The 14,077-nt window shown below is 46.8% G+C and overlaps 4 protein-coding genes across 4 annotated transcripts, besides 3 other annotated features; 3 read left to right on the top strand and 1 right to left on the bottom strand.

Moving 5' to 3' along the window:
* Nucleotides 1-1,750: part of a mobile genetic element that runs on past the window's edge.
* On the top strand, nt 602-1,744 carry TSTA_106630 (uncharacterized protein; the record flags this gene model as incomplete). The annotated part of the gene is made up of 2 exons (XM_002486646.1): nt 602-761; nt 1,056-1,744. The coding sequence occupies 2 exons, from the start codon at nt 602-604 to the stop codon at nt 1,742-1,744; spliced, it is 849 nt and encodes a 282-aa protein (XP_002486691.1).
* Nucleotides 1,751-2,433: 683 nt separating the features above from the next.
* Nucleotides 2,434-2,457: a microsatellite.
* Nucleotides 2,458-2,953: 496 nt separating this feature from the next.
* TSTA_106620 (NACHT and WD40 domain protein) lies at nt 2,954-8,546 on the top strand (the record flags this gene model as incomplete). Its single annotated transcript, XM_002486645.1, has 4 exons — nt 2,954-3,481; nt 3,541-5,496; nt 5,553-5,663; nt 5,700-8,546. The coding sequence occupies 4 exons, from the start codon at nt 2,954-2,956 to the stop codon at nt 8,544-8,546; spliced, it is 5,442 nt and encodes a 1,813-aa protein (XP_002486690.1).
* A 1,685-nt stretch (nt 8,547-10,231) lies between these two features.
* Nucleotides 10,232-10,253: a microsatellite.
* Nucleotides 10,237-11,402, top strand: TSTA_106610 (ribonuclease H1, putative; the record flags this gene model as incomplete). Its single annotated transcript, XM_002486644.1, has 2 exons — nt 10,237-10,860; nt 10,943-11,402. Exons 1-2 carry the CDS (start codon nt 10,280-10,282, stop codon nt 11,400-11,402), a joined length of 1,041 nt encoding a protein of 346 aa, XP_002486689.1. The 5' UTR covers nt 10,237-10,279.
* A 428-nt stretch (nt 11,403-11,830) lies between these two features.
* TSTA_106600 (allantoate permease, putative) lies at nt 11,831-13,542 on the bottom strand (the record flags this gene model as incomplete). The annotated part of the gene is made up of 5 exons (XM_002486643.1): nt 11,831-12,108; nt 12,163-12,638; nt 12,696-12,743; nt 12,801-13,211; nt 13,271-13,542. 5 exons carry the CDS (start codon nt 13,540-13,542, stop codon nt 11,831-11,833), a joined length of 1,485 nt encoding a protein of 494 aa, XP_002486688.1.
* Nucleotides 13,543-14,077: the final 535 nt, after the last annotated feature.

The following is a 14,077-nucleotide window of genomic DNA, read 5'->3' as shown; positions in this document are numbered from 1 at the left end:
ATAAGCCCTGAACCAAGGGAAAACAGCTTCTCTACTAACCTTCGATGTGGAAGGAGCATTTGATAATGTCCTCTTAGAGAGACTTATCTACTAGCTCTGGACACAAGGATGGCCAAACAATCTAATACTCTAGATTAGCTCTTTCATCACAGAAAGAACTATACAGATCCAATTTAATAATGAACTTGGCCCTCATATAGATATATCATGTGGCCTTCTCTAAGGCTCCCCTATCTCCTCTATTCTCTTTATGCTTTACATTGCACCGCTCTTCCACATGGGTAACCCTAGAACTAGATTTGGATACGCAGATGATGGAGCGACCCTAGCAATCTCTCCATTCCTCTTAACTAATTGCCAGACACTGAGCGAATCTCTACAGGACGCAATTGAATGGGGCACTGCGGAAGGAATCACTTTTACACCAAATAAATATGAACTTATGCATTTCTCTCAGCATCGAGCAGATTAAGATCCTGCAATAACCCCCTCAGTCTTAATAGGCTCAGTCACAGTTACTGAAGCAACTGACCATCCATATCTATGCTGGCTAGGGATCCTCTTTGACAAAAAGCTCTCCTTCCACTGACATGTTCAAGAAATGACATCCAAAGCGCTCACTATAGCTAGCACCCTCCGCTCGCTTGGAAACACAGTCCATGGAATAAGGCCACACCTCCTCCAACAGGCCATATCAGCCTGTGTCCTCCGTAAAGCCTACTTCGGCGTAGAGACGTGGTGGCCAGGCCGCACCCGACCTTGTTCCCACCCTCAGGCAGACACTCCCCTAATCTCAAACCTAGTGAATAAACATCTAACAGATCTATCTACTGTCATTCTAATAGGGGCAAGGGCAATTCTGCCTGTTTTCCGCACTACCCAGTTACCTGTCCTACACTGAGAGTCAGGGTTTTACCCTCCTAAGATTGAGCTTGATTAAATTACCCTCACTGTATCCACACGCCTAAGCTGCCTAGACCTATATCACCCTCTTTGAAGACGAGCCAGAGCCATAGCCCGAACAGGCCACCCAACTAGCTGCTTCGCGCGCTAAGTGCTCGCACTCCCCAACATGGAAAAGATCAACCCACTGCTTCATCCACCCTGGAGTACAAAAGAACCTAGAGAAGCAGCCTTAAGATGGGTCAGTGCCCTGTTAGGACGCATAAGAGAAGAAGCAGTGGACAACTTCCAAATACTCCTACAATCCATCCCCAATAATGATATTATAATCTACTCAGATAGATCTAAACTAGAAAATGGCCAAACAGATGGTGGTTATATTGGTTTCCAAGCTGGCTCCCAATTCCTGCGCGGCTCAATACCCCTCAGGCATAATAAAGAAGTCTTTGACGCAGAAGCAGAAGCGGCTCTTACTGGGTTAAAAGCTACAATGATACACTCTACTGCCCAATGCTCACTAAACCTGTGGATATGCCTTGACAACCTTGAGGTTGCTATCCAACTTCTCTCCTTATCTATAGGCTCCTCTCAAGCTGTCTTCGAGTCATTCAACACACTTGCCGCTACCTGGCCATTAAGAAGGAGACTCCCCCAAATTGAGAGCAGGGCAGTCCAAATCCGCTGGGTCCCAGGACATGCTAACATCTCTAGAAATGAAGCAGCAGACTGCACTACCAAAGAGGGCGCGGGAAAAACCGTCTCTACCTCCTACCCATGGTCATATGTAGCATTTAAGCGACATACCAAATCACAAGCTACCTCAAGAGCACAGACATATTAGCAGGCAGCGGCTCCGCAGGCCTATCAAGATCTTGAAATCACCACCTTTTCAAGACGCCCACCAGAACTCTAGCTTCCCCACTATATCTTAGGACGAATCCTTGCAGCACGCACAAAATATGGAGACTTCGTAGACTACCATGAACAGTTCAACCACACAGATGCCCATCTCACGTGCTGATGCGGCGCAAGAAAGTCCCCAATCCACTTTATCTTCTGCCAGATTGCAAAGAGAAAGGCTCCTAGATTCCCTGGACATCCTTTGGAAGTCATTCCTTTCCTCCTGGGCACCCCAAAGGGCGCCACCAAACTAGCCAAATGGCTTACGGAGACCCGATTCTTTGAGGATATCTGCCCTCGAAGGCCCCCTCTTAGCACATAAGCTAAGAGACTTATAGCTACATATTTCTTTTGTTTTTCCTTGTCTTTCCTTTTCTCTCTTTAAAGCTACATCGGTATTGAACATGTTAGATTCGGTTACGGGGAGTAGGTGGACCACTGCAGTTGGCAGAAACATTCACCCTCTACATGCAGAGGTTATCTATCTGACTGCGGCAGCCATGTAAGCGCGCCAAAGAGTCACACCTTATATATAATTCTTGACACCCAGGGCTTACCCCCTGGCGGCCTTTGTCCCACTAGGGAATGGGTAGGCAGTGATTCATCACGGCCTACGGCCGTAAAATAATGACACACACACACACACACACACACGTCCCCCTCGCTCTTGGGGATCAGTCACAATATTAAGAATCAAGATAACTTCATATTGTCTGGCTCATTAGGCCGCTTCGTGCTCGTGCCTTGCTACCGTCTATGCTTCGTGATACGGACCGTAGCAAAATTAACAGATACGTTGAGATATACTTCTTGAGATTGTTACGTACAATCCAACAGACCTCCCAAAAAGCCCTACTTCTTCGTATACGTGATTTCTACGCGCTAATTTTTGCTAGCAATAAATGTGGGCGTTAAGTATGGGTGTCAACACTACTGCACCCCCACTGTACATGTCGCGGCAAGATTGGGTACCGAAAAACCGAGGAGATCCCGCCGATGCAGCCGTGCCAGTTCACCCTCGCTCTGTCTGTACACCCAGAATACTGCAGTTACTCTTCTCAAGCGAATAGCGCCAAACCACTCAAATCAAATATCCGTCCATCATCATTTAGAGAAAAATAAGAAGGAAAAGGAGCGATAAATCGCTGCAATGAAACAGTCTTTTGACAAACTCCGGCGGAAACTTTTCCACAAGGATGAGCCATTGCCGAATGCGAGAGTCCGGCTGGAAAACGCCAACTCTAATGGAAAAACAAAAGACGCCCTCAAAAATACCGGCATGTCGCCATTTCCTAGTGAATCAAATGTCTCACAGACACGGTGGAATAAGAATGCTCAACCGCAAGATATGTGGCAGGTCGCGTATAGCCAGCTTACCACTGACGATCAGCAGATTTTGTCTTCAGCTCCGCTTAGTGATGATAGCTCCAGGAGACATGTACGGACAAAGCACGTATTGGATCAGGTTATACAATCGACCAAGGAGCAATATGAGGCGTATCAGAGAGGGGGTTTCAGAATTCAAAGATCCAGAGCGGAGGCAATCAACCTTCGAGATACTGCACAAAAAATACTCAATGCAGCCTTATCGTTCGAGCATATTATCAGTGCGGTTGTCAATTTCGATCCCACAGGTCATGCGTCAAGTGCATGGATGATTGTATCTCTTGGACTCACGGTGCGCGAAATCTGTTTGTTATTCTCGAGGAGAATTACAGTCGGCTAATGGTCTCATAGATGACGCAAAACCATCATGACTTGCGAAATGCTCTGTTTGAATCCTCAGAGTTGTTGGCTAATATCCTTGCTCGATATGCCTATATTGAAAGAATCTTCTATCAGGAGAACCATTCCGAAATGAAAGTTCCGATAGGAAATGCTATTGTTCGAGTTTATACTGCTATCTTACAGTATGCGGCGGAGGTATGGAAGGTGCAGAAAGCCAATATTGGGAGAAAGGTGCTAGAAAGTGTCACTGCGATTACTGATCAACCACTTTCGAAACTGAAGTCCTACATCAACGAGGAGGAGCAGAGCTTCCAGAAATGGGTTCAAGTTGATCAGTATCTCCACCACAGAACAGAAGCAGAAAATATCTTAGTTCGAATTGACGAGGTGATCATATCGATCCAAGATCTCCACCGGACATTTGACCTGTCCAAGTTGTCTATTGCCGAGGGAGCTTCCTTTGACTCATACATGGATCAGCATGAAGACATATGCCTTCCAGGAACACGAACCGAGCTTCTCCAGCAGATTGCGGATTGGGCGCAGTCACCAGACGGCAAACATATATACTGGCTAAAAGGAATGGCCGGGACAGGGAAATCGACAATTTCCAGAACAATGGCCAAGTCCTTTCAGGAGAAACGGATGTTAGGAGCAAGTTTTTTCTTCAAAAGGGGCGAAAGAGATCGCGCAACTGCACAGAGATTTATCTCAACAATTATGTCTCAGTTGATCATCGAGATTCCCCAGCTCATTCCTCATATCAGCAGCGCCATTAAGAGTGACCCTAATATTTCATGCCGGTCCCTGAAGGAGCAATTTAATCAGCTTTTGCTCCAGCCTCTTTGTTCCCTAAATCCTATGCAGGAGCAGAACAGGACAATTGCTTTTGTTTTTGATGCGCTGGATGAGTGCGACAAACCAAATGATATAAGAGCAATCCTACAACTTTTACCAGAGATGCAAGCATCCACTGTTATTCGTTGCCGGACATTATTGACAAGTCGACCGGAATTGCCTATCCAGCTGGGTTTCAAACACATGAGGGACAATGATCATCAGGATATGATACTCCAGGAGATCCCAATACCCGTGATAAAGCATGATATTACTTTGTTTCTGAAGCATAAATTCTCCGAGATCCGGAATGACCACTCACTACCGCTGGACTGGCCTGAAGAAAGCAGTATTCAGACACTGGTGGCCATGACGGTTCCACTATTCATCTCTGCGGCTACCGTGTGTCGCTTTGTGGGAGATCTGCATTGGGAACCAGAAGTACGGCTTGAGAAGCTTCTAAAGGATCAGAGCAGCTATGCATCAAAAATGGAGAAAACTTACCTGCCAATCCTGAATCAGCTTCTCATTGGTCAAGAGGATGAGGAATTAGAACAGCTTATCCAAGAGTTCCAGGATATTATTGGCGTCCTAATCATGCTTGTTACTCCACTCTCGCTTCATGCGCTTGGCCAATTCCTTGACGTTCGTCCAGGTGCCATCAGCAATCGATTGAAATTTTTCCATTCTGTTCTCAGCATCCCGAGTGACCCAGATCTTCCGATCAGGATTCTACATCTGTCCTTTCGGGATTTCCTGCTTGATTCCAAGAGAGCCACGAGTCCATTCTGGGTAGATAAGGGAGAGAAGCACCAAACGATAGCGCTTCATTGTCTTAGGATTATGTGCCACTGCTTAAAGAAGAATATCTGCAATCTACCAAGTGACGGAACTTACCGCACGGAGATATGTGAACAGACAATCAGCCAACATTTACCACCAGCACTACAATACTCTTGTCGCTATTGGATACAACACCTAGTGCAAAGCAAGGACCTTACCACAGGAATGGAGGATGCTTATTCTTTCCTTCAAAAGCATTTCCTTCATTGGTTAGAAGCGATGAGTATAATGGGAGTCATATCGGAGGTTGTTGATGCAATTGATACATTACTATCTACAATAATGGTTAGTCCATATGCACAAAGCTCTAAGCACGCGCGTTAGTAATCATTTTTATGCAGGCTGAGACAGAACCCCAGTTATCTGAATTCCTCCGTGATGGGAAACGGGTTATCCTCAAATATATGCAGATAGCTGACATTGCACCGCTTCAACTTTATTGTGCGGGACTAGTATTTACTCCAAAAAATTCTATAGTAAGGAGAAAGTTTATTGAGGAGCTACCTGGTTGGATAAACAGGCTACCGAAAGTAGAAGAGACCTGGAGCGCACTACAACAGACTTTTGAAGGCCACTCGCATTGGGTTCAGTCAGTGGCATTTTCACCTGATGGGCGGCTGCTGGCATCAGGCTCTGCGGATAGGACGGTCAAGATCTGGGATACTTCCACTGGAGCTCTGCAGCAGACTCTTGAAAGCCATTCGGATTGGGTTCAGTTAGTGACATTTTCACTGGATGGCCGGCTGCTAGCATCAGGCTCCAGGGATAGAACAATTAAGCTTTGGGATACCGCCAGTGGAGCTCTGCAGAAGACATTTGAAAGCCCCTTGGAGTGGGTTTTAGCAGTAGCATTCTTACCGGATGGCCGGCTGCTAGCATCAGGCTCTGAGGACAGGACAGTCAAGCTCTGGGATACTGCTACTGGAGCTCTACAGCAGACTCTTGATAGCCACTCGGAGCGGGTTAGGTCAGTGGCACTCTCACCAGATGGCCGGCTGCTGGTATCAGGCTCTGAGGATGGGAGAGTTAAGCTCTGGGATACCGCCAGCGCAGCTCTGCAGCAGACTCTTGAAAGCCACTCAAGGGGCATTTTGGCAGTAGCATTCTCACCTGATGGCCGGCTTCTAGCATCAAGCTCTCAGGACGATACAGTCAAGCTCTGGGATACTGCAACTGGAGCTTTGCAGAAGACTCTTGAAAGCCAATCAGAGTGGTTTTGGTCTGTGATATTCTCACCGGATGGCCGGCTACTGGCATTAGGCTCTAGTCAGAGGAAAATTACGCTTTGGGATACCGCAACTAATGCTCTGCAGCAAATTCTTGAAGGCCACTCGCAGCGAATTGAGGCAATGGAATTCTCACCGGATGGCCGGCTGCTGGCATCAGGCTCTTCTGACAAAACAGTCAAGCTTTGGGATACTACCAGTGGAGCTTTGCAGAAGAGTCTCAAAGGTCATTCGAGACTTCAGGGATCAGGCTCTAATGACACGAAATTCAAGCTTTGGGATACTGCTACTGGACTTCTACAGCAGACTCTTGATAGCCACTCGAAGATGGTTTGGTCAGTAGCCTTCTCACTAGATGGCCGGCTGCTAGCATCAGGCTCTGCGGATCGGACAGTCAAGATCTGGGATACTTCCACTGGAGCTCTGAAGCAGACTCTTGAAGACCACTCAGACTTGGTTTCATCAGTGGTGTTCTCACCAGATGGCTGGATGCTGGCATCAGGGTCTAATGACATGACCGTCAAGCTATGGGATACTTCCACTGGAGCTCTGCGGCGGACTCTTGGTGGCCACTCGGAATGGGTTCGGTCAGTCGTATTCTCACCGGATGGCCGACTGCTAGCATCAGGCTCTGATGACATGACAGTCAAGCTCTGGAATACTGCTACTGGAGCTCCACAGCAGACTCTTAAGGGCCACTTGGAGAGAGTTTGGTCAGTGGCGTTCTCACCAGATGGCCGGCTGCTAGCATCAGGCGCTGAGGACGGGACAGTCAAGCTCTGGGATACTGCTACTGGAGCTCTACAGCAAACTCTTGAGAGCCACTTGGAGGGAGTTCGGTCCGTAGCATTCTCACCAGATGGCCGGATGCTGGCATCAGGGTCTATTGACACGACAGTAAAGCTCTGGGACACTGCCACTGGAGATCTCCAGCAGACTCTTGAAGACCACTTGAGTTGGGTTCAGTCAGTGGCATTCTCACCGGATGGTCGACTGCTAGCATCAGGCTCCATGGATCGAACACTTAATCTTTGGAATACCTCTAGTGGAGCCCTGCAGCAGACTTTTATGGGTCACTCATGTGTCTTGACAGTGGCATTCTTATCAGACGGCCGGCTGCTGGCATCAGGATCTGAGAACAGTATAGTAAGACTCTGGGATACTGGAGCTCTACGGCAGACTCTTGAAGGTCACTCGGACTTGGTTGAATCAGTGGCATTCTCACCAGATGGCCGGATGCTAGCATCAGGGTCTCACGACATGACAGTCAAGTTCTGGGATACTGCTACTGGAGCTCTACAGCAGACTCTTGGAGGCCACTCGAATTGGGTTCGGTCAGTAGTATTCTCACCGGATGGCCGACTGCTAGCATCAGGCTCTGATGACATGACAGTCAAGCTCTGGAATACTGCTACTGGAGCTCCACAGCAGACTCTTAAGGGCCACTTGAAGAGAGTTTGGTCAGTAGTATTCTCACTAGATAGCCGGCTGCTAGCATCAGGCTCTGAGGACGGGACAATCAAGATCTGGGATACCGCCACTGGAGCTCTGCAGCAGAATTTTGAAGGCCGCCTAGAAAGGGTTTGGTCAGTAGCATTCTCACCAGATGGCCGGATGCTGGCATCAGGATCTGAGGACGGGACAGTCAAGCTCTGGGATACTGCGACTGGAACTCTACAGCAGACTCTTGATGGCCACTTGGAGAGGGCTAGAGCAGTGGCATTCTCACCGGATGGCCGGGTATTGGCATCAGGGTCTAAAGACATGACAGTCAAGCTCTGGGATACTGCCACTGGAGCTCTGCAACAGAGTTTGACAACCAGTGGGGTAATCACTAACCTAGAATTTTCTAAATACAATCCGTATCTCAGCACCAATATGGGACTGCTCAACATCCAACCTTGGTATAACAATCATACCTCTTATTTGGCCAAGAGTAATGTTGAGGAGGTACTTATACAAGATAATCAGTGGGTGATACTCCGGGGTAAACAAGTACTCTGGTTACCGCCAGAGTATCGACCTGTCTGTTCGACATTTAGGATGGATGGAACATTCGTACTTGGACATGCGTCTGGGAGGATCTCATTCATTAGAGTCCATGCATAGATCATCAAATATATTCCTTTATCTGTTTAAGTTTCAATGTAAATTTTTATGTCACTTTTCAGGGGGAGGGCCTGGGAGAACTGGTCAATTTATGCTGCTTAAGATTCGAGCTGCAATAGGACTGACAGGTCTATAAGCACTGTTACCACCCCATTATATCTACTGCGCCTCATTTCATTGCAACCCCTTCAATAGATGATCTGCACTAAGGCCTTGGCGATGGGGGCTTGGAAAGACTTTCTCAGTACATGTTGGTCAGGGCGATTTCGAGAATCACACCAATTCATGAGACATGGTTGAGCCAACGAGGGTGACCAGACTAGTGGATGTTGGCGAGCAAATGCTTCACCTCGCAAATCCCCGTATTTCATAAAAGCCGAATCAATCCAGAATCTCGTCCTCAGTCAATCCCACCTCACAAACTATCCACTTGTCGACCATCCTTCTTTTACGTGATATGCCCTCTTACTTTGTTGACTGCCTTGCTTCAAAGGACGACTTTATATTGTGAACAACTTTCTCAATGGCTTCATTAAAAGGAAGTGCGGCGCTACAGGCGGCTCATGATGCTCATATAGATGAACAACACAAAAAGCATCACCCACAGAGTCGCCAAATGTAAGCTAGAGATTTCCGGTAAAGCATGACTATGTAATCAAACAAGAAGATACCTTGGCTCGCTCATCTTCAACTTTGGCGTATTCCTCCTCCCAGCTCTGTCCAGTACACTAAGCAAACTCTGGGTTGCTAATATCGATTCAAGCCAGGTCGTTACAACCGACGTATACTCTGGTTGGGGCCGGTAATTACGGCGGATTATACCGACATTTCGAAAAAACGTTTTTGCTTTTCCGAAGTCTAGCTTTCTGCTGGCAGAATTATCTCGCTTAGCGCTCAACTAATAGAAACGCATGGATTACTATATGGGTACTACTTATCTATAGAGCTAGGCCTATTCTCCGGCACTCTCTCTAAGCCCAGCTATCTTCAACCTGCTTTTATACACAAACCTCTATAGAAGTGATATCACGAAAATCGGCACCTGTGCAAACCGAATTTTCTACTATGTAGAGAATTAGTAGAGATAGGTTGTAAAGTTGATTTGTAGTGCTCAATATCGTGTCAGTATGTGATGCCAATTCTCGGAATTCCCGATTCCTATCCCAAACTGGCTTAGCTCATTCTGAGTTCCAACAATCTATGTGAGTCAGGTGATATCCTGTCAGTAGCTTACAAGGACGGTCAAAGAAGAAGTGACTAGCAAGATTGTGCATGTTCAGTCCTCAGTCTAAATATATGGGTTCCAAGCCAGGTTTATATAGACATTTTGGCAAGCTGGTTTGTATGGTTGACTTGATTTGTGACCTGTCATGAGGGGTAAAGTTGGGTCTATAGAGTACGGCTTCTGATTGACTGCTTCGTTTTACTGCTTCCGGATATCCGAATTATCTGACAAGGTCCTATGTGGATTGCCTCTAACCATGTTTGGATAGCTCTCAATTGTCGACCTTCTTTTCATTGGTTGGCGCACTAATTTTGCTAGTACGGAGCATGCACTTGACAAAGATTGACCAATCATATCTGTGATTGCTGAGTCTAACTTAATACAGTAAAGTGTGCAGTTTAAAAGCTACCTAGCTGCTAGCTACTAGCGGCCTAGCTCTTTCCCCTCTTCTCCAGAATTCACAACAACAACAACAACAACAATCCTTCCATCAGAAGACAGAGTCATTATGTCTTATAGACCGTCCTCACCAGTGCAACTTCCTAATGGCCATTGGGCATGCTCTGACCACTTGCTACAGGTGTGTCCCATCTGCACTGTAGACTACACATATCTCAATGAATTGTCTGATGACGGCGAGGAGCCGTCACCCATTGCACCACTCCTCAGTCACATCAGGGAGAAGCGAGCTAGGCCCACACAAGCAGTAGGCAATGATGACAACGTTATCACCATGGGCGGCATCGAGACGACTAGTCCGAATATGATCCTGTCTCCTTGGGCGCATATGGATTTAAGCTTGCGACGAGGCACCGGCCGGATAATTGCTGAGAAATTTGTACCCCCAGAAGTGGTTGCATCTTCCACCTTTGGAGGCTCAGCAACTCCACTGGACATCTTTCCTCCAGGAATCAGTCATAAAGCTAGTCCGGTTGTGCGTCGCTTTATTCACCGACATGATCAGACACAGTTTCTGATTTATACGGACGGCGCCTGTTTGGATAATGGCGGTTTAAGCCCGCAGGCAGGTTGCGCGTTCTATTTCAGACCGCCTGCAGAGGACACACAAGACGGCCGTCGACACAACAGGTGAGATGAATTCTTTCTCTTTGCAATACAAAAGCCGATACTCCTCAATTTGTGCTATTTTGCTAACTACTAGAGAGTTCAGGCGGAGACCCGGAACCATGGAATTCCCTCCCCCGAGTCAAGGCTATACCTCTTTTCACCTTGAAAAGAGAGGCCCGTTTGGGGATCCGTCTTCGCAAACGAGCAACCGCGCCGAACTGCGAGCCGTTATCGGAGCTCTTCGGTTTCGCGTCTGGCAAGGAGAAGGCTTCAGAACTCTTGTCATTGCCACGGACTCGGAATATGTCGTCGAGGGTGCGACGAACTGGGTGAAAGGCTGGTTGCGAAATAACTGGAGGACTCGGAGTGGTCCAGTGAAGAATAAGGATTTGTGGGAGGCATTACTGGGTGAGATCGAACGCCACCACGATAAGGGCCTCAAAGTCTTGTTTTGGAGAATTCCAAGGGAGCTTAACATGGTTGCAGATCAAAAGGCAAAGATCGCAGCGCAGGAGGAGCCAGCATCTGAGAGCTGGAATGATGTGAGTGGTGTCATGGTTTGAGGAGCCATATTTTACCGTTCCTCGATTTTTCTTATTATTTCATTTCTGTAAATTGAGAAAGCAAGTCTTGTATTTAGCATTATACCACTTTTTTTTTGCGTTAGGGGTGGCTGCTGTGTTCTTACGATTCGGTTGCGGCAGAGATGGATACACATTCAGATAAAAGTGGGTGGGGTCTCTGAAACAATCAAGAGTTGAATCTTCTGGTGTTTAGTCAGGATCAGTGTGGAAAGGCGCAAGAAACAGAATGGCAGTTCCGGTAAGGATTTTCAACGATTTTCAACGATTCTCCCCAACAAATTAACAATTTTCTGGTGTAATGCATGCTACCTATACCTCTATCACAATTCCTTAATGAAACTTTGCAGATTTACATCTATCCTTGTGAATATAAGCTAATATCTGGGTATTATGTCCTGTCCCAGTTGTTAAGCATGGCCACTGGCAATGTGGCCGCTCTTTCGTGCGTCTCTCTTTTGAAGATGTGTGATCAAACCGATGCTTACAAACTGCGCAACGGTCGTGACCAGGTTCGAGATGAATCCAGCACGAAATCGAGGAGCGTGAGTAGCCGGGTATTGCAGAATCTGAGTCCAGGCTGCCATAGCCTGTCCTATTGCATTCATACTTGCTGTTACGATGGCTCGTTCCTCGGCATCGTTAGCCATGATGACAGTTGCCCAACTCATTGTAAGTGGACTTATTGCTATTCTTCAGTTAGTGACTGAACTAGATGAGGAGATGGGTTACAAGAGCTTACCTCCTTCAAACCCAGTGATAATGAAACCCGCCAGCCGACCAGATTCCCCAACATCGTAGACCACAAGTAGGATCACCCCGATCAAAACCGGAATACTGACCACGACAGAGGGTAGCCACCAGTTACGAGCTCGATCTGCAAAAATACCGGCCGTAACTGCAGCTACGACTGATATTGCCGTAGCAATCGTTGGTAATGTATTTATCCGGGTGACCGAGTAGATATTAGGTTTTGATTTCAGGTAGAGACTGAAAGGGGTGGAATAAGGCGTGAAGTTTTGGTCCATCAATATCCAGTGCATGACGAAAACATACCAGTGCCACCGTCCCAATACTCTATTGATAATGGAACGCGACACCTTTAATTCACTGGGTGCTACCAAGCCCTTGAGGCGGTTGTTGGCAAGTTCAAACTCCGCTTGGGTTAAAAACCGTGGTTTCTTGCGGTGAGGCACGTCCGGGAATGCGATGTATCCCCTAGGCATGTGTGAGACCAAAACGAACCATGAAATAAGAAGTCAGTTCGAAGCTTACAAGATACAGATTGGCAGCGTGATGATAGTGCAAATAATAAATAACCACCTGGAAGATCATCAGCAAAATCATCTACTTTTGGTGTTAAGTTTCTGGCCCACTTACCTCCATCCGGCCAAACCATGGGTGTTATCCAAGTTGGTATATACAGCAGCCTGTAGATAACCTGCAAACATGGTGCCAAGAGGCGATGCAATGAAGAAAAAGGCGACCCGTCTCGTAATCTCGCTAGGTTTGTACCATGAGCCGATCACGTAGATGACGCCGGTAAAGGAGCAGGACTCGCAAATTCCTACAAAGAATCGCATAGCGTAGATGGTGTCTAGGTTTTGAGCCCAAGCGCAGCCAAATGTAAACAATCCCCAACCAACTTCCAATGTTGGGAGGGCAATATTGATTCGCGTCCGGGTCAAGAGATAGCAGGCCGGAATCATCGATGTGCAGTATGAAGCCCAGAACACAGCAGTGATATAATTGAGTTGATTTCCATGCAGATGCAGGTCTTCTCTCATTCCTCTGGGATTCGTAGCAGCATTAGCTTTACGGAGTACATGACAAGTAGGATCGTTACTAACGAGACATAGGCATTGGTAATGGCTTGCTGATCCAAGTACTTGGTAAAGAATGACAGACAGCCAAACACCAGAATCAACAAGTCCAGCTTCAGAACTAGTTTCTTCTCTAAATGTAGCATATCCTTGGGATACCATTTCAGCCATGTGAGGAAGCGAATCCATGGATCGTCACGTCCTCCTTGATCAACATCGGGGTTGCTGTAGAAAACAGAACTGGATGCTGCTTCCTCAGTCACATTGAAACTGTCGATATTGGCACCTTTTTCCGCCATTCCGAGAGATATATATACAGTTGTAATAATATTCCAGCCGAGAAGCAATAGGTAATTTTCCTGTCCTGCATCTCGGCTTTTGTAGTTGTGTAACTGACAGACAGCGTACTGCTAGTGACGGCTCGTTCCGAAGCCAGATGGAGCTATGTGATTTTTCCTGATGCGATAAGGGGATGCGATGGTGTGCGATATTTGATTCGACAGTTGAATTGGTCAATTGGTGACAGGTTCTTTTTCGTTTTACTTTGCAGTCTTGTTTATCTCTGCACGTCAATGGACTAAGGATGGCGTGATGATGCCAACATAATAAACATCATAGCGCGATATTCTCTATTTGCTGCTGATAAATAATAAATGCGAATATAATTACTGGAATAGGAAATAATAATACAAAGTACCCCTCCATAGATCGGAGACATGGCCGACTACTTCCAAGGTTGTTATAAAGATATATCATTGCCCATTCAAAGTTGACGACAGCAGCTAATTTGACACCTGGGATCTAGATTCAATTGAGAGATATTGGCAAGCTCCA

Source organism: Talaromyces stipitatus, genomic scaffold (genome assembly GCF_000003125.1).
Source record: "Talaromyces stipitatus ATCC 10500 scf_1105507295511 genomic scaffold, whole genome shotgun sequence".
NCBI classification, from domain to species: Eukaryota; Fungi; Ascomycota; class Eurotiomycetes; order Eurotiales; family Trichocomaceae; genus Talaromyces; species Talaromyces stipitatus.
Note: the sequence above shows the minus strand (reverse complement) of the source record. Positions and strands in the feature narration are given on the sequence as shown.